Source organism: Bemisia tabaci, chromosome 7 (genome assembly GCF_918797505.1).
Source record: "Bemisia tabaci chromosome 7, PGI_BMITA_v3".
Taxonomy (NCBI): domain Eukaryota; kingdom Metazoa; phylum Arthropoda; class Insecta; order Hemiptera; family Aleyrodidae; genus Bemisia; species Bemisia tabaci.
In genome coordinates, this window is record NC_092799.1 from 32,300,452 (window position 1) to 32,319,537 (window position 19,086).

General features: G+C 34.8%; 1 protein-coding gene across 3 annotated transcripts in view; it reads left to right on the top strand.

Annotated features, from left to right (window-relative positions):
• The window catches only part of plx (PTB_TBC1D1_like and TBC domain-containing protein plx), a 130,923-nt gene extending 112,301 nt beyond the window's left edge, over window positions 1-18,622 (top strand). For all 3 annotated transcript variants that reach the window (XM_019042917.2, XM_072302730.1, XM_072302731.1), the window contains 16 exons: window positions 252-386; window positions 1,441-1,595; window positions 2,463-2,532; window positions 3,556-3,696; window positions 4,396-4,650; window positions 4,931-5,124; window positions 5,774-5,945; window positions 6,576-6,757; window positions 7,597-7,730; window positions 8,543-8,653; window positions 9,349-9,498; window positions 10,625-10,789; window positions 11,559-11,710; window positions 12,014-12,266; window positions 12,859-13,028; window positions 13,799-18,622. In XM_019042917.2, coding sequence (XP_018898462.1) covers window positions 252-386; window positions 1,441-1,595; window positions 2,463-2,532; window positions 3,556-3,696; window positions 4,396-4,650; window positions 4,931-5,124; window positions 5,774-5,945; window positions 6,576-6,757; window positions 7,597-7,730; window positions 8,543-8,653; window positions 9,349-9,498; window positions 10,625-10,789; window positions 11,559-11,710; window positions 12,014-12,266; window positions 12,859-13,028; window positions 13,799-15,046 — 3,687 coding nt within the window. In that variant the 3' untranslated portion in view covers window positions 15,047-18,622. The remainder of the gene's footprint in view (window positions 1-251; window positions 387-1,440; window positions 1,596-2,462; window positions 2,533-3,555; window positions 3,697-4,395; window positions 4,651-4,930; window positions 5,125-5,773; window positions 5,946-6,575; window positions 6,758-7,596; window positions 7,731-8,542; window positions 8,654-9,348; window positions 9,499-10,624; window positions 10,790-11,558; window positions 11,711-12,013; window positions 12,267-12,858; window positions 13,029-13,798) is intronic.
• Window positions 18,623-19,086: the final 464 nt, after the last annotated feature.

Genomic DNA, 19,086 nt, shown 5'->3' on the forward strand with positions numbered 1-19,086 from the left:
AAGGCGTCCCCGCAGTGTTCCTCGCGACTGATTCGCTCATTCGTTTTCTTTTTAGTGGTTGAAATTACTAATTTTTATGTTATTTAATTCCACAATAGAAGATCGCTTTGTATCAAATTTTTCATGCAATGGATCAAACCGCGTCATAGCCAATTTGGCAACACCGCAATCCTGCGTTTAAGTGCCTTTCAATTAAATCACTTCCCATATTAAACATTTTTTTCTAAAGTGATACGTGATGTTTGTTTCAGGTTTTGTATGTTGGCAAAATCAGAGTTTCTCACAAGAAAGTCTCCGAAACTTTCATTGATGACGCTTTAGACAAATTTAAGCAACATGATCTAGAAAAACGAAACAAAATTTTAGAATCTCGTCGAAATTCTCAGGTGAGTTCTCTAATTCTCAAGATTCTCAAGAACTTTTAACTTCATTATGGATTTTAAACCTGAATTCCTCGTATACATCAATTGAAGACGCGGGACTTTTTCCTTCATATGTTTTGGTTTTTTACCCTAAATTTAGTAAAACATGTTAACTAGCCGAGGCCTTTGCTATTATGTTCATATTTACTCTCATTGCCCAGTAAAATTAAGAAAAGCGGAAAGTGTAATTTTCCTATAAAATAAGAGTCACCTTTATACCGTTTGTTACATTTATTTTAGTCAAATTTGTACATACGCTCGAGGCCTTTCGGGATTACCCTATCTTCAAGAGCATTACTAAAATTACACACTACAACAAGCACATAATTACAATGATAAATAATGTATTGAGCACACAAACTACATTACCAAATTATAACATGTAATTTTCCTTCGGAAATAATCCTTAAAAAACTTTCGAGAGTCGAAGGATCTGATAGTTAATGCAAATAATGAACCTTAATGATATAATGACGAACGTGTTTGTCCTAGCAGATGGCAAATGTCTAATATCTGTCTTAACTGCCAATTTGATCGAACATACTGGCAGAAGTTGATTTTGCCTTCACGGCCTGTGCTAGGATAAATTGGACGTACCTATTTATTCCAAAAGGAACTAAGTTCATAGGGTTTGTGTGTGACATAGTTTCTTTTAGCATAAATACGTCCGATTGTCACTCACGCAACAGGAAGAATTTTGGCGAACTTTTTTTGCCACTCGCAATACGCCTGGTGCACTCAGATTTTTCCAACGAGTAAGAACTTTATGCTACCGCCGCCAACTGTTCAAATTATTGAACTGCCCTAACTGTAAAATTTTAATGTAATTTTTTTTCTTGTCTTTTCGTTTTTGTTTTTGTTTTTTTGCTCACTGATGAAGAATTTTTGCGAACTTTTTTTTGCCACTCACGATATGCCTGGTACACTCATAGTTTTTCAACGAGTAAGAGCTTTATGCTGCTGCTGCCTACTGTTCAATTTACTGAATTAATTTACTTTTTGTAATGCTTTTTTTCAGACCTCGGATATAAGTTCCTCAGAAACAAATAGCAGTAATGGACCTTTTGTGAATTCTCTCAGCGCACCTGTATCTGCATCAGAAGGCAAATCAGGTTCGGAGGAAGTATTAAATAAAAGTGACGAAAACAATGTTTGGCCCACCAACAAAGCCCCGTAAGTATCAGTTAAAATCAAGATTTTCCTCCAGTTTATTTATCAACATTCAGTCTCATTATTATTTATTTCATCCGTACCGAGACTGTACCGTCTTTTGTATACTTTAGGAAGGCATTGCCAGAATGTCAAGAACTCCTGGATTTTTATTGAAGTATTGCTCATTTGTGCGTAAAAGCGTTGTGGTGCTTGCGTACAGGTCAGCACAGGAAAAATTTTGACCTTGGCTCAAACTAACAAAAATTGGATTAAACTTTTTTTGCTCCAAGTATCGAATTCTTTATTTTGCACTCTGTTACTCTGAAACTGCGACGTACCTAAAAAATCTACAACCAGTAAAATCTGTCGGTAAAAATATATGTACTACCTCATGAGAAGACCTAACCATCTCACCTCTAAATGATCGGTGAACAATATCCAGTAGATCAAATGGATTGCATTTTGCAAAGAGGAACCTAGAGCATTCCAATGTTGATAGGATTGTGTAAAATACATTCTTTGCTCTAAAATCACTGAAATCGTGCAAATATTTAAATTTACATAGGTAATTTTTTGCTTGATTTTTCTGTTTATTGGAAGTAAAAATAAAACTCATTTAGGTGATCAGTTAATATTTAGAAGGCAAAAAAAGTTGCACAATCTTTGCGACATTGGAATGCTCGTGGTTCCTTTTTGCAAAATGCAATCCAAATGTTATTGGCAAAGAGTGTATGTATTTTCCCATTCCTATCTTTATAATTTTTGATAAACTGTTTAGGTCTCTCATGTCCTATTATGTTTGCGTAAAACCTCATTTTCTTTGAATTTTTTAGTTCTCTTCATTTGGCAGCGTTTTAAACCATAGTTTTGTGTTTTTTATTATTTCAGATCTGGAGTTCCTCAAAGGTTAAGAGCAGGTTCTGTGGGGAACCTAGTTTTAGGCAAATCAGAATCCTTGGTGAGTTTAAAATTACTGTATTCTTTCTAAATACTAATTTGAATCCAACAACAGAAAATCAGCATAATTTTCTGCACCCAGCCTAATTTTGATGACAACTTAATGGCATCTTCGGTATAATATTTATCAGATTGATAATAGGAACTACCATTTACTCTTTAAAAATAATGATAGCTATTAATTTAAATGATATATTTTTAGTCATAAAAAAGGAAAATAATCTAGAAAAGGATGCTTTTCATGTACCAGGAACTTACAGCATACATTATCTTTCATATTTTTCTAAGATCAGAGGAAAAAATCTGTTTTAGGAATGTCTGAAGAGCTCAAGCTTTGAATTTTAATCAGCGGGATTAATGCCCAGGCAGGAGCAGGCTGCTCTTGAACTTGCAGTCACCTCCAACGTCCTTCAAAATTTTATGATCCAGTAAATTGAAACAGTGTCATAAAATCTGCGTATCATGAGCAAAACTAGCTAGGCATGAGCTCCAATTATAAATATGTTCGTCCAAAGAATTGAAGAAGAAAGAAATGGGTGAGAGGATGAATGTGTACTCCCATTTTATGTTTTAAAATAAACTATTCCCTCTAAATCAAGCCCATGTGATGAAACTTTTTATATTTCTTTTAATAAAATGACAAAAATATTGCTGAACTGTGGAATCACGGTTCTCAATTTTTCTGGAGATGGTTAAAAGTTAGAACTTAATATTTTCCTTTTTAGAGAATATGTCATCAAAATATGTCACAAAAATCGGAATTAACTGCAGAATGCATAATGACACCTGTGTCATTATGCATTCTGCAGTTAATTCCGATTTTTGTGTATATTCTTTGCACTGGGAGAAAAATTATTGACTTTAACTTGGGATTTTATCATCAGTCAACTTTTAAAGAATGAGCAAACTTCTTTCTATTTTCTGAACTCAAAATTAATTGTCATCCTCAGAATAAAATGAATACCAGAAATGTGAATAACAAATTCCCCGTTTTCATGTTTTGTGTTTCAATTTATTTCTTTAGGTCAATGGTCAGCCTCCTATTAGTGATCTGAATAGAACTATGTTGTTTCAAGTGGGCCGATCTGATTTACGACTGATCAGTCCAGACCGCAAACAAATTCTTCTCCACAAAAATCTGAAGGACCTCACATGTTGTATTCAGGTAACAATTCAAGCTTTTTCTATATAGCCTTGTTGGACAGTAACAATTCCTCTCTTCTACAAGTTTTTTCCCCTTGCTATTTCTTTTTTTCTTCGTTTTTAAGACAAAATTTGAAGCGAAAATAACCTTTACTCAAATCAAAGTAAACCAGGAAGTATCATAGCATGAAAAATTGGCACGCTCATCATGTTCCGGATCTACACCTCTTGATCATTTTATTTCTTTTTAAATCCTTGGATTAGGTCCAGTAGCTTTGAAAAATTTTCCCGAAAATTCATGTTTAATTAATTATTTTTACTATCCCATTCAGGCATAACAAATTCTTATATCACGGTAACAGACAAACAATGGTAGAAAGTGGCATCTTAGTCTCCAGTTATTTTTTTAAAATCCTGAACTCAGATTCGGTATCCTTGGAATATGTATTCTTTCAAAAATTCATTTTTTATTTATTTTTACACCCATACAGGACGATTGCCCCCTATAAAAGAAAAAATAGAAAATGGCATGATAAGAAAAAAGATTTTTTACAATGCAGGCATGTAATCTTTGCACTTGAAATAACAGTAAGGAAAATCAATTTTATGATTGTGATACCATGAAGTGTCTTTTGCTTCATTTCCAAGACTGAAAAAAGCAGCAATTTCTCTTTTTTCTCTTCCTTTTTTTTAATCAAAGTATTTTATTCTTGTCTTGCAGGGCAAAAAACACAACGCACATTTTGGTTTTATCTGCCACCAAGGCGATCCTAACTCGGAAGTATATATAGGCTACGTTTTCAAATGTGAATCAGAGTCTGTCGCAGACGAGGTTGTAGCCGCAATTAACCAAGCTTATGGAAATACGATGGATGCAGCCAAGAAGGAAAAGCAGCCAGTGATGTCGTGTGACCACTGTCCGATGGTTTGGTTCCACAAGCTTTGCACAGAACTGGATGGATTAAGTGACAAGAAGGTATGTTCTTCAGTGTCCTTTTTTAGCTATTTTATTCTGAAATCATCACTGCAAGAGCAGAGAGATTGATTTTTGGAATTCTTATCTAAAATTGGCAATCAGAGAAAGTGAAATGCTAGTAATTCTGATGGCTTGGAATGTTTAACGGATATACAGTTTTTTCTGAATAAATATTCCAGTAAATACTAGTGTTCCAATTATTTCAAGAAAAATTTTGAAAATCCCAAAGTAGAATCTCGGAAGTTTGTCTTGAATTAACATATTTCCTCATGTGTTACAGGTACAGTCAGTGATCTACCGGAAGTTGGAACTGTTACCAGAGGAAGAGCAACAGATCGTGTTGACGAAGCTTCATGGGGCTGAGACTTTGAGTAACATCGAGTTGAAAGAGCAAAATGAACTGATGATGATGTTGTTGCGAGCACATTGCGAGTCAAAGCAGAGTAGACATGTGCATGACACAGCGGAAAATAGGTACACTCATTTTCATTGAACTTCCAGATTTTTTCATTCTTATTTTACAGAACTTAACAGCTGCTAATATGTTTCAAACGCTGAAGATAAATAATAATACCAGTCTACAGATTGCAGAATCTCCAAGTTTAACTAGGGTTATTCTATCGGTTGTCGGTAAGCTACCGAAACAGTTCCGTTAAGAAAAAGTTACGATAGGGGCCCTCTTGCTGATAGCAATCAGAGTTTTTGGAGCTGACGAAAATGAGCTGCTGCCATTTGTACATCTATCCCATGTGCCGCCGTGCCAGGCAATCTGATAAACCGACGCACGGGGCAACAGTGCATCGAGTGCGAGCTCTAAAAAATCCGATAAGGCCGGCTGTTAGTGATATCATCGCTACTGTCGGTACTGCCGCCAGTTTCAATAAGAGACGATATCGATAGTGTTCCGACAAGAATTCGTTTGAACACCTCTAAGTTTAACAGATATTGAAAGAATAGCAAATGGTTAACTGATGGGACTTGGAGGAAACTTTTTTGCACAAATTAAATTTTAAGTAAATTGATCCAAACACTTTACGGATTTCCTTGCTTTCAGAATTATGTTTACATTAGAACTCATCATTTCTCGTAATGTGTGTAATTTCTCTGTTTCCTTTTTTTCCAGGCATGAATTTTTGAACCAGTATCTTGGTGGTGGCACAATATTCATGAAAGCCAAAAGATCGCTCACTAGTTCATTCGATCAGTTACTCAAAAGGAACGCAACTCGAGAAGAACCCCATTTGCCACCTATTACGAAGGAATTAAGTCTTCCAACTAACTCAACACTTTGCAAAGTACGTCAATCAACGATTGAAGAGACCAAATAATGTCTCTCTTTTAATTTTGAAAAATATTCGTTTCGTTCCTAAGATCACCAGTGAGCAATGCCCGAATGCCCACATTTTCTTTTGACGCTCAATTAAAGCTGCATGCCATCCACCTGAATCATACATCAATAAGACCAAAATGTACAAACTTAAAGCTGTAAAAAAATTCTCATTTTTTTGTAGTGAAAGTCTGTTGTGAAATCCAAAAACCACATATATACTCACTTGTGCGTAATATAGTGTTGCAATATTATTATCTGATTTTCTGTTATAAAATGCAGAGCTGTTGTTTCAGAGAAAACAACCGATCATCCAACTTTTGAATTACCAGGAATTCTACCATGAATTCGTATCTTACCATGAATTTTCGTATGATATTAAAGAACATATTCACAAATATTTTCATCAGAATGTATCTTAGCGCTCTGTTGAAGAATTGAACTTTGAGAGGAAATTAGGCAATGTCTGGTGGAGTTAGATTACTTCTGGTCAAACCTTTAATTTTCTTTTGTTTTTTTTTGTTAAACTTGTCCAATTATTATTTCGGGTTTGTATTCGAAAATATCTCATGATTTTTACATAATGATTTTTCTACAGGATAGTTCATCTTCCAACTCCGGATCATTGGATGTACCTGATTCTCCAAGACCACGGAGCTCGACAATTGGCTCCATGTCCTCCTCTGACTTTAGATCCAGTGATTCCTCAATGAATCCCTCTGATTCAGTAGAATCTGAACTTATGACGCCCAACAAGAGTCCTATGTCTATGATGAATATGTACGTAAAATTTTTTATCTAAGAAATTGTATTTTTTATTTAAATTTCTCAGCAACCTAGAAAATAAGGAGAAAATAGTGAGGACTGTGCAAAACCAGAATTTTTGATGATTTTGCCAAATTCTTTACGTTTTTCATGATTTATCCTGCCAAATTACACATTTAAGGTGATTCAATGGACGCCATATTTTGGGTCAGAACGGCATGCGATACATCGCATCAATTGGTTCCATTTTTTCAGCTACTCGTCACTCTTCTCCAATTTTGAGATCGCAATTCTGTTGTCAGGAGACTAAAGCACTCACTTACCAATTTTAACAAAGAAATTCAACGTAATAAAGGTGTGGTTATTTTTAGAGAGAAAACATCGCATTCGATACTGGTATCGAAACTGCACTCAAATGCTATATTTTCTCTCTAAAAAGAAACCACGCCTTTTAAACGTTGAATTTCTTTGTTAAAATTGGTAAGTGAGTGCTTTAGTCTCCTGACAACAGAATTGCGATCTCAAAATTGGAGAAAAATGACGAGTAGCTGAAAAAATGGAACCAATTGATGCGATATACCTATCGCATGCCGTTCTGACCCAAAGTATGGCGTCCATTGAATCACCTTAAATGTGTAATTTGGCAGAATAAATCATGAAAAACTGGTTCATGAAATTCAATCATGAAATTCTGGTTTTGCAGTCCTCACCAGTACAAATTAAAAGTCTCAGCTGCCTGGGCAGTTTAAATGCTTTATTTTCAGTTCATCTGCCAGATGTTACAGTTTGCACTGTGGTTTTTCATATTTTAGTCTCATCTTAAAAATGGGTGACATTTCGTTTTTTATTTTCAGATTTTTAAAGGTTGGAAATTCTCCAAAAGCATCATCAGATGACAGCGATGAAGGAGGGGACACTCCGCCTCAAGGTTCTTGGAGACAGGCCATCTTCAACAATGTCGTCACCCCTGTCAAAGCTCAACAAGCAGGTAAGTATTTTCAACTATCCTTTCAGAAACGATTATTTTCCATGGCCAAAATAATGAGCAAGCGTAGAAATTGAGAAAGTAACATTTTTAAAAAAAACGAATGCAAATTTCTTAATTTTATTTAAGGAGTTCCTAGACTCCAACTCTTTAAAAAGCAGCGGTAAATTACAGTTTGAATATGTGTCTAGCAAGTTAATTTGACGGATTTAACCAGAATCAGTTAACTTTGTTTCTAAATTTACAGAAGTTGAAACTATTGTTTGTACCATCAAACAATTTTGAGCTTTAAACATGGCAGATGGAAACTGTATTCAGCTCTTCTTATTTATATCATTAGTCCATGGCTGCCAAAATCACAAAAATTGTGAAATGAGCAAAAATCAAGAAAATTTAAAGTCATTTAATGTTCAACAGTACAATAATTTAAAAAGTATAGTGACAGTAATACATTACTGTATAAAATAAGTTTTATGCTGGTTAGACTAGTCATAAAACATTGAAGAGAACTTAATCCATCATGAAAAAGTCGAAATCTTGTAGGCATGAATGCCAAGTTAATCAATGGGTCAAAATCAATTCTTTTTCCTCATTCGTTGAATATATTTGAAAAATTGTTGTAAACTTCAGCTTTGATAGAAAAATAACAATATTGACCTTCTAAGTCATTAATTTTTAAGGAAGGAAGCAGGATAGAGTATGTCCTTACGATAAAAACGGTAATTTTCATAGTGTGTTTATGTTACAACTGTATGATGATTAAATACAGTCAGGTAAACAAATTCTGATGCTCATACCTTCTTCCTGTTTTACAGATGTTAAAAAGGCAAAGCGTGACAAGTCGGAATACAGAGCCTTATGGCAGAAAGCCATCAATCAGCAGCTATTGCTTATCAGAATGGAGAAGGAAAATGCTAGACTCAGAGGTAATCCTTAGAACTCTTTTCTAAATTTCACTTTTAAAAATGTATAAGTTTTGAAAATAGCAATGGCTTGGTCTGATGTTTCATTCCCTCTTTCTTTCCCCCAACCAAGCTCATTAAACTTGAAGCTCAAACATACTCGGAACTCGGAATAAAATTAAAACATTTTTTTTTAAAGAAGAAAATAAAATATCAAAACAAAAAAAAAAAAAATTGAATTTTTTCACGAATACTTATGAACGCAATTAACCTCTGTTCAAATGTTTATCACAATCCATCTTCTCACTGGAAAAATGTACCTTTTTTGTGCTGTTCCTGTATTTTCATGAATATTTATTTTTTCATGGGAGAACCGTTGCATGAATTAGCCAGAAAATTTTAGAAAATTTATATAAAAGGGAAGGTACATGATAGAATTTTTCAGACAAATTCTTGAGACCGACATCTTGTCAGAAGTTAAAATTTCGGTGAGAAATACTGAAACAAGTTAGTCAAGATCTGCTCCTTCGCGAGGGAGACATTGAATCAGTGAAGAAAACCAACGATTAAAGATGTCAAACAGATGTGAGTTGCTTTCACATGCTGTATGTCTCTCATTCATAATTGCTTGTTTTGTTGCCACTTATGTTCTAAACATTGTAGAGTTAAGTATACTGTCACATATTTTTCTCAACCATTTTTCCAACCATTTTTTGTAGCGAGGCAAGAAGAAGCAACTGTAAAAAGAATTAAACTTGAGTACGATGACATTGGGTCCTGTGCACGAGAAAATCTGCCGTTTTGGGAAAACATTGTCTCCAATCACGGCAAGCGGGATCATCAAATGATTCTACAAGCTGTGAGGCAAGGTGAGCAAAATCCACCAAATACGTCTGTTTCTGGATATTTAGGAAGTAGAGAACAACATTGATGATTTTTTAACTGAAAATGTATCTGAGAATTCCCTTTATCCTACTGAAATTCATCATAATTTCACAGAACACTTTCTTCGCAAAGTCACTGTAATTTGTTCCTAATTGGGCAGAAACTCATGTGATAGCATAGTGAAAGGTGACACCTGTTAAAGAATTGCATCAAAGATTGCTGTGTACTTCATATTTACATCTTTAATATTAATTTTATAATTAGTTTTATGATAGACATTAAGGGCTTGGCAGCCCAATGATAATTCATGGCAAAAAGGACCAGTTTTTTTGACTATTTTGGCCCAGAACAGTTTAAGAAAAAAAGAATACAACTAACTCGGCAGAGAAGTTGTTTAATAGACGGATTGCATTTTGCAAAAAAGAACCAAGAGCATTCTAATGTCGCTAAGATTGTGCAGCTCTTTTTACCATGCAAATATAAACTGATCATCTATACAAATTTTATCTTTACTCCCAATAAGCTATGAGTTCAAGACAAAAATTACCATTGTAAATTTAATTTTTTGCCCGATTTTGGTAATTTTCTGCAAAAAATATGAGTTGCACTATTCTAAAAACATTGGAATGCTCTTGGTTCCTTTTGCAAAATGTAACCTAGATATTCTTAAGAACTAAAAAGGGCAATCAATGGTCACTGATTTATTAAATTCCTAGTTGGATCGTGTAGTTTGAAAACATACCATTTATTTTTCCTGAAACTTTTCTATTGACTTTTTCCAATCAAGCCTGACTATTTTAATAGCTTTTCTCTTATATTAAAGTAATTTAAGGCTTAAAATGTGTCTTTCCTGTTGTTTAAAAAAGTCAACATGATAGGCGTTGATCAGGATCGGCCAAGAAAATTGTTTAAATAAAAAATGAGATGTCACGTTTTTGAACAACACTATTCAATTTCTCTTACATTCAAAAATTTTAAGTAATTGAATTCGCTCTTTAGTCGAAAATTTCATTTTCTGGAAAATGTCAATTATTGAAGGGTGAATTTACTTACTTATGCTTGTTGACATTTTGTTTTACATCGTGTTTCTAATCCTCTTTTTTTTCCCAGGTGTTCCTCGGAGCAAAAGAGGCGAAGTTTGGATCCTGTTGGCGGAAGAGTATTGCCGCACTTTACCCCCTATTGATACTCAAAAGTTCCCCAAGTACAATGTTCCTTATGATGAGTTGCTCAAACAGCTCACATCTTATCAACACGCTATTCTCATAGATTTAGGTATGCCAACAAACCTATCGCAACCAAAAGTTTTCTATACTCAAGCCTAGTTTCTTTTAGTCCTTTGATCATAATTTTTTCAATTATTCATCATTTTCATAAGTTTTCTTTCTCATCTTCTTTTTTCTTGGTTGTCTGAAATATTTTCCTGTAAAACTGAAAACAAAATGTAAAAATTTCTTTACTCACCTGTGTTCAAAATGTCTGAAAAAAATGTTTCTCGATGCTGTAAGGATTCTCTCTCTTTTTCGAAAGAATCTTCAGAATTTGCACTAACAAATCATATGTCAACAGTGGAACTGCAAAAACACATGTATTGTTTGCGGTTTGTTGAAATTTCAGCTCCCATTATATATGATTCAAGGAGAATATATTAGTACCAACACCATCTCTCCACACAGAGGAGAAAATTCAAAGAAATTCTCATGGAATCACCCATGAAATCCCATTGAGTCTTTTTCCATTTAAAATATAAACCATGACAGGAATTTTGCAATGTCACAAACCGAGGTAAAGATTGTGCAGTTTCACCGTTGATGTATCATCGATTGTATCAATGTATTTGGTGATGAAATACATATTAATTAAGTCTTAATGTCCTATTGTACAGGTAATTTTTGGCTATCTATGGCAATACTAGAAAACTATGGTCTCCAAACAAAATTGCTACAATTATTTTAAGGAATTTCAAGTTAAAATTTACAAAACGTACACAAAAATTGTGCGTAAAATGATTTGATTGATCTTTTCATTCCATCTTGTGTTTCAGGTCGGACTTTTCCAAATCACACATATTTTATGGCTCCCTTAGGCCCAGGTCAGCTGTCTCTATTCAATTTGCTGAAAGCTTACTCACTAATTGACCCAGAAGTTGGTTACTGTCAGGGTCTCAGCTTTATTGCAGGAGTCTTACTTCTACATGTAAGTCGAATTAACACTCAGTGTTTCTCTTACAATAAGAAAAAAATAATTTAATCTGTTCTCTGTTTGATAATAATGAACCATGCATATTTGTCTTGAAAATTGCCATAAAATTGATGAACAATAATTTTCTTTAGCCAAAAAGAACTATATTTGGCCTACTACACATGTGCTGAATCCACCCAAATATATTCAGAATAAAGTATACTATTATTTTTCTCCATTTTTCCCAATCATACGTTTTTCTTGGTGGTTTTTTTCTCATGATTAGTTTTGACGTATATTTTAATTTTTTCCCTTCAGATGTCGGAGCAGGAAGCATTTTTAATGCTGCGACACATCATGTTCCGAAAAGGTTTAAGAACTCAATACCTACCGGATATGGGAGTGCTCCAGGTGAAATTGTATCAACTGTCAAGGTTGCTGCATGACCTCCACCCAGACCTTTACGCTCATTTTGACAGACACGATGTGCCTCCGACCCTTTATGCTGCTCCGTGGCTTCTCACCTTATTTTCCTCGCAGTTTCCTCTTGGTTTTGTGACGCGAGTTTTTGGTAAGCTTTATTTTCCTGATTTGAAAATATGTATGATGTTATTTTAAAATTTTATTTTCAAATTTTGTTTTTCCTACGAATTTTTTTGGTATTTTCTGTCTTATGATATAAAACTATTTGCCACTCTATAGAAATAAATTGACTTCAAAGGGACAAATTTTAAAATGACTATGATACAGCAGCAGCACCTCAAATAATTTTGAATTTCAATAATTTTTTATGTCTTTTCTCATTATTGCTTATTATTTATGAAAAACTAACATGAGACCAACCTTCTATAAAGTAGTCTCTTGTCAAATGGTGTTCGTTTTAAAAGAAATCCTTCCCTCCTCAAACTATTGTTTTAATCGATATGTACCTTTGTGTTTTTTAAAAGGAATACAATGACAATCAGTGATTACAACTTCTTTTGCGTCCCCAAAAATTCTGTTTTGCCCCCATTCATCTACTCTCAACCTAAAAACTTAGTGCAAGACAGTTTGTTTTACTCACCATCAGGATTTGAAAAGTGCTCAAAAGAAACCAGTAGCCTAACGTTGGGCTCTTTCAAATTCATAATTTTTTACCTTTCTCTCTTTTTGGTTTTTCCCAGATTTACTTTTTGTGGAGAATGTGGACGTTTTGTTCAGAATCATTGTTGCTCTACTGAGTTATCACAAGGATGGTCTCCTTGCCTGTGGCACCTTCGAAACAATAACTGACTATATTAAATTAAAAATGCCAGAAGTCAACAAGAATATTTTGGACAAAGTTATGAAGCAGGTACGTTGGTTTAGATTTTTTTTTTCATTTCTTTTTTTGGAACCATGCAGGAGTATATCAATGATCTGTTGGCATACAGCTTCAATGATTCTACCACAAAATTAGTAGAATTTGTTAAAATACATAATAGGTTGTCCAAAAATGATGAGGATAGGATCCAAATAGATGAGGATGAAGTAAGTAATGTTTGAGGATTACCTACATATTTCCTTCCATTTTACAAATCTCTTCTCTTTTGACACTGAATGGACCGATATTTTTCATAAATGCCGGAGCACCTATATCCAAGTTTCACAAAGTTGGAAAAAAGTGTGTCATCTGGGTGTGTTCAGTGTCTTGAGCCCAATTTCAGTAGGTATTTTTCAGGCACATATGTACATGTACAATTTTGAGTTCACAAGATTTAGTGCCCGCCGAATGGTACAGTTTTTTCTGTTTTCCTCCAAAAGTTGAAACTTGGATTTTGGCGCTTGGGCCTTTTAGGAAAATATTGGTTCAATTCATAAATATCTTATTAATTAGTTTGCATTAATCTCATCAATGATGAATCATTAGTTATCATGCGACCAAAATAGTAATCATTCCCAAAAATAACTTTCTCATTGTGAGAGACCATAAGGGAAGGAGTGCCAAAACACTCGGTTTTGGGTTTAACCAAAGGTCAATTCTGATCCGTGTCTTTAAAAAATCTATTCTAATAGCTCTGGATAAGTATGTAAAAATTTCAATTCAAATTCAGGGATCTGATTGACTCCTTTTTTTTTTGACAGGTATTCATCTCTGATTACACGAAGCAGCTCCACGAGTATGGTGTGGAGTATCACGTACTTCAAGAGGAAATGTCGACACCGCGACCGGAAGTCAAGAAGGTCAAGCACTTGGAACAAGTCAACAAAGCCTTAATGCAACAAAACAAATCCCTATCAGACCAGTTGGAGATGGCAACCAGCAACGTGAAACGTCTTGAATCGTGGCGAGCCAAAGAACTCAGTAAAATGAACCGATTAGAAATGGAGGTTCGAAGCCAAGAAATAACCATTAAAACCCTCGGTAACTTCATTTCAAAATTGGCATACGAGAATACAGACATTGAAGTGCCATCAGAAGTGCTTCGAATCATCACAACCCTGAATACCTCAGAACGACGGAAGAGCATCACCAAAAATCCCATCACAAGGTCCTCTACCAATGATCAGCTCTATCATCCCAGCGCAGCGCCAGTGAGAGAGGAGCACGAAAGGTCTTTTAAGTCAACAATAAGTTCACCCAATCTAACGTCTAAAGTCTCTTCATTTTTCAACTCGCACAACCAGTTCAGAAACAAGAAAACAGACTCAGAAAATCCACTGAGAATTGTAGAAAATCAACCGTACCTCAACCCACCTGAAGGGCTGCGAAAGTCCTTATCAGATTCTAAGAGTCTCCAACTAACTCCTGATCGAACAGGGAGATTAAGTTTAGGTCGAGTGTTGACGGACAATGATCTTAAATCATTGAAAATCGCTGTTGATCATAACACGAGAGCAAACAGCAAATCTAGTTCAATGCCAATGTCTGACAAGTTTGCCCTCAATTCTGAGTCAGATCTCAAAGAATCGTCCAAGCCTAAAGAGGCCCCGTCTCCAAATGACGAAAATGCCAACTATTCTTGTGAAAACTTAATCCACCCATTAGACTCGCACGATGTGAATATTTCTTTCAGTGGAACCACAAAATTAAAGTCTATCAAACCATTGCGACCAACTCGCAGTGAAACAAGTTTCAATCCGGTAGCATTAAGTAATGCAATCAACAACCACTTTTCTAACAGTAACATTAGTTGTCGAAATTCAAACTTGAGTGTTTTAATTGAGTCTCCGACAGGCACTCCACGAAAAATTTCACAACAACAAGACAAAGATGCCATAATCATAGGTGATGATGCATTCAATCCGAAAATCACTTTGAATGATAGCACCATGACTACAAATAACAATAGTCCTCTTACTCAAGCTAAAACAGACATTTTATCACGATGAAACTGATACAGTAGTGACTGTGAGAGGTGGCTGTAAAAAACTTGGTGACTCTTGCACACGGTTGGAGATTTCATAGATTTTATTCTTGAAGAGAGGCAGGAATTCGTTGCATCATAAAATGCTTCATGAAATTAAATTACGTATCTGTGAACTGCCGTACCAATATCTCCCAAAATAATGGTGATTATCTCCTACCCAACTGTAAAAGTCACTTAAACATTCTGGGATTTTTACCACTCAACTTTTAGATGACTGAATTAAAATTTTGAAATGCATCCATAGAATTTCAACTCTCTTCAAGAGAGCAGTTCAATTAATTATGGGCGAAGCATTTCAGTGGAGGGCTTTGAAACTTGCGTTTTTGAGTAATTTATCTTCACCTTAGTCACTGACACATAATGGGCTTTACGGATCTGCCTACAATTAGAAATTTTTGGTTTCCAGTCTGAGAAGTATAAAACCTTAAAGTTGCTAGTAATAAAAGACTCTCAACAGTTTAGTGAGACATTTATTTTATCCACTTTTCATTGTGGTTCTATTCGCTGAGTGGCGATCAATGCAAAGGGCTGTATAGTCAATATTCTGAGCTTTTTAATGGGTGAAGTCTGATTGATACATTTCCAGCAATGCTCATTAGTCATCGTAGCCTTCATTGCATTGTCTAAAAGCTTCTTAACTGTAATTGCGAGAAGTTCCGGTGTTTTTTTTTGTTTCTAATTACCCCAATACCTTGTTTAATCCCTGCAGTCAACTAGTTGAAGCACCTTATTCCTGCTTCTATAAGAGCAAGGCTAAACTCACTCGCTTTTCAAATTCACATAGGGTTGCATTTTGTGATATTAACCACGATTCAGGGTTTTGACAATCATTGACTCACGATTAAAATTTCACTCAGAATGATACCTATTCCATAGAACCTCTAATCCGTAAAATTTGACACTGCCTACCTTGACAGGCTGTCCAGTAATGTAGAGCTTCAGCCCTCTTTGTACAAGCATATTCTGACTGATCCGTGATTTTAGACTGATTCTTTTAGTCTGAGCTAGTGACTATGTATATTAATCTTGAAACCCTCTCAGAGTCAAGGGAATTTAAGCTGGCAGGCTAGAATTAAGTTGATATGTCTAAGCGAAGAGCTCATAATTTTAGAGCCTCGATCATGAACATTTATTTTGTTTTGTTGTTTATCTTCAGCCGTCATTAAGATTCCTACAATTTTTTCTAGTTTGTTTCTTTACTCATTCATTCGTTGCAACCTACGCATTCTTTTTCAGAAAAACATAAGTCTATGACTTTTCATCATGAGTCTAGTATCAGTTACCCTACTCTTCTTATTGCAGACGGAACATAAATTTTTAAAACTGAATTTTTTCAATACTCCTTGCATTAAATGACTCCATGCTAACTTTAAGTAGACGATCCCTCGTTTTACGAGGTCTGTTAGATTAGAAACCGGATTTTGGTCATAACTAGCCTATTGTGCGTCCAAATTAAGTTTTTTTGATCTTTCCTGATAGCTGGAAATATACTTAAGAACGCTACGTTCACAGATTTGAAAAATCCTAATTAGCCTCGTTGGTATGTGGCTTCAAGTACGGCAACCTCATGGGTGTTTTGCGATTTTTATATTTGACCGAACTTGTCTCTCTTTTTTCGGTCTTGCACTAAATTTTTCAATCCACAAGGATGATTGGAGTTTCGTCTCCGTATCTTAGCCGTACACTCAAAGATTATCACCGAAAATTATCCTATCCAAAAATGTAGGATCATTGTTAGAACGTTCAAGCAGCTACAGGTAAATTAACACTTGGTTGGATTTTGTTCAACGGACAACAATCAAGGGGCAAGTGTACTCTGAAACTCTATGCATGTCTACATATTCTATCAAAATTGTATGTACAGAGCCTTCAGAAATATTACACTGTTCAGCAAGCTCGAAACGACCATTTTCGAGACTTTTGCCCGCACTTCTTCCACGTGACAAATGTTAGTTGCCGTTGATGATCGATTCCCATGCTCCTCAACTTCAACGAACTCCTGACCAGTTTTGAATCGTTTAACCCACTCGAAATAGTGAGAAAAACTCATATAATGATCTTGGTAAACATTACTTAGCATACCAAAAGTTTCGGTACAAGGTATACCGAGCTTGAAACAAAATGTAATGTTAAATCTTTGCTCTGTCAGTGATCGTATGATGAAAATCGCAAAACGCACCTGACTTCCTCGTATTCAAAATGACACAGAATAAACACTGATCAAAATAAACAAAATCTGTGAACGTAGCGTTCTTTAGTACGTTGTCAGCTATCAGAAAAGTCTAAGAAAACCTAATTCGAACGCACAGTAAGCTAGTTATGACCAAAATCCGGTTTCTAATCTAACAGACCTCGTATTCTTTTCTGTAGCTAAGATAGTCAAATGAGTCCTTCCCCAGCCATTATTGTGGCTTTGTTGGCAAATGTGTTGTAATATTATCAGTGCCGTACAAAACTCGTGAATTGGTAAAAATCTGATTTTTACTTCTATATATCTTAGATGTACCTTGCGTATTTGTGATAGTATTTTAATTTTAGGTTTTTCTCTTCTTTTGTCTGTATAATTTGTAAATAAGTCAAATTTGCCGCAGGCCTGGCCAGTTGAACAAATGTATTTTTCTAAGGAGACTTTGAAAAACAAGACTTTCGGGTCATGCTATTGTTAGCTCAACATAGTTTTTCTGTGAGAGTTAAATGTTTATTTGTACTTCTCTTGGTTCCCATTGTATTTTGTGTAAGTCCTAGTTAATTTATTTGTTTGTTACTGATCTGATACATGTGCTTTACACAAGTTTTTGCTGACTGTAGCTGTGCTTAACCAAGAACTATCAGGTTTCAGAGAGATAATTTTCCTGTCAATTGTGTAGGTAGAAAGGGAGAATTTAAAGCACATCATATAATAAGTAGAATAATATTGTTTAATAATATTGTTTAATTTCTTTAATGCGTACACGATTTCTGTCAATTCATCCGGTAATTTCTTTCAGGGGAAGTTTCAATTTTTATTACTGTTCAAAAATTTATTTATTTTTTTTTGGAGGGGGGGGGGGGAGTTTATTGAACCGAGCAAATTAATATTGGAGTGTAAAGTTGATCGAAATACCTCATAGGAAAGACTTCTCTATTAAGTACCATTTTTTTTATAATCTCTACAGGTTTTAAGTGATAATTTGTCGCTCCTCTGGCGTTAGGGCATAACTGTTTTTGGAGTTAGGTGTCATTCTCCATATATCTCTGTGCTTTTCAGGGCTAACGTATAAATTGAGGTACGCCCTTAAGTCAAAGAAGCGATAAATTTTATAATCACTAAACTTAGCACCTCAAGCTGTGTATATCATGTGGAGAAAGTTGTTGAGATGAGTCATTGATTTATCGACCATTGTTATTTATTTGTTGCTGTTTTTATCAGTTTATACATCATTGTGCCTAGAAACTCATTTTCAAAGAGCCTTATGCGCATTCAAATTCCTCAAATGACCTGTACATATATTTAAATGATGATGCCAATGTAAATGAATAAAAGAGAATCTTTTAAAAACTTTACTTTTCTTTATTTCAATTTGATTTCAAAATATTCTAATCACTGTAAAATTTAAATCCTAAAAAACCGCTTAATTTTCCCCATCTTTCACAAAGAGCGATGGGCATTCATTTCTTAACATACTGGATTCACTGATGAGGTTGAAATTAAGAAAGAAAACAAGAAAAGCTAGATTAATATACCTTCAGCATACTTGCAGTGAAACTGAAAAAACGCATACCTCGATTGCGGCAAAATCTCTGCTGGTATTTTATTTTACGAAAGGAGACTGAATCAACATTATTGCTTGAAATTTTCACAAAATATTCTTCTCGCAGAGGAGAATACTCACTGAAATGTTCAAGGAATAATGCAGAGAAGTCGTTCATTTTCTTTCTGCAGCAAAAGATAATGAAATTGACACAGTGCATCAGATCATGAAAGCTGGAAATAACATCGTATTCGATGTCTTGACCAAAAAA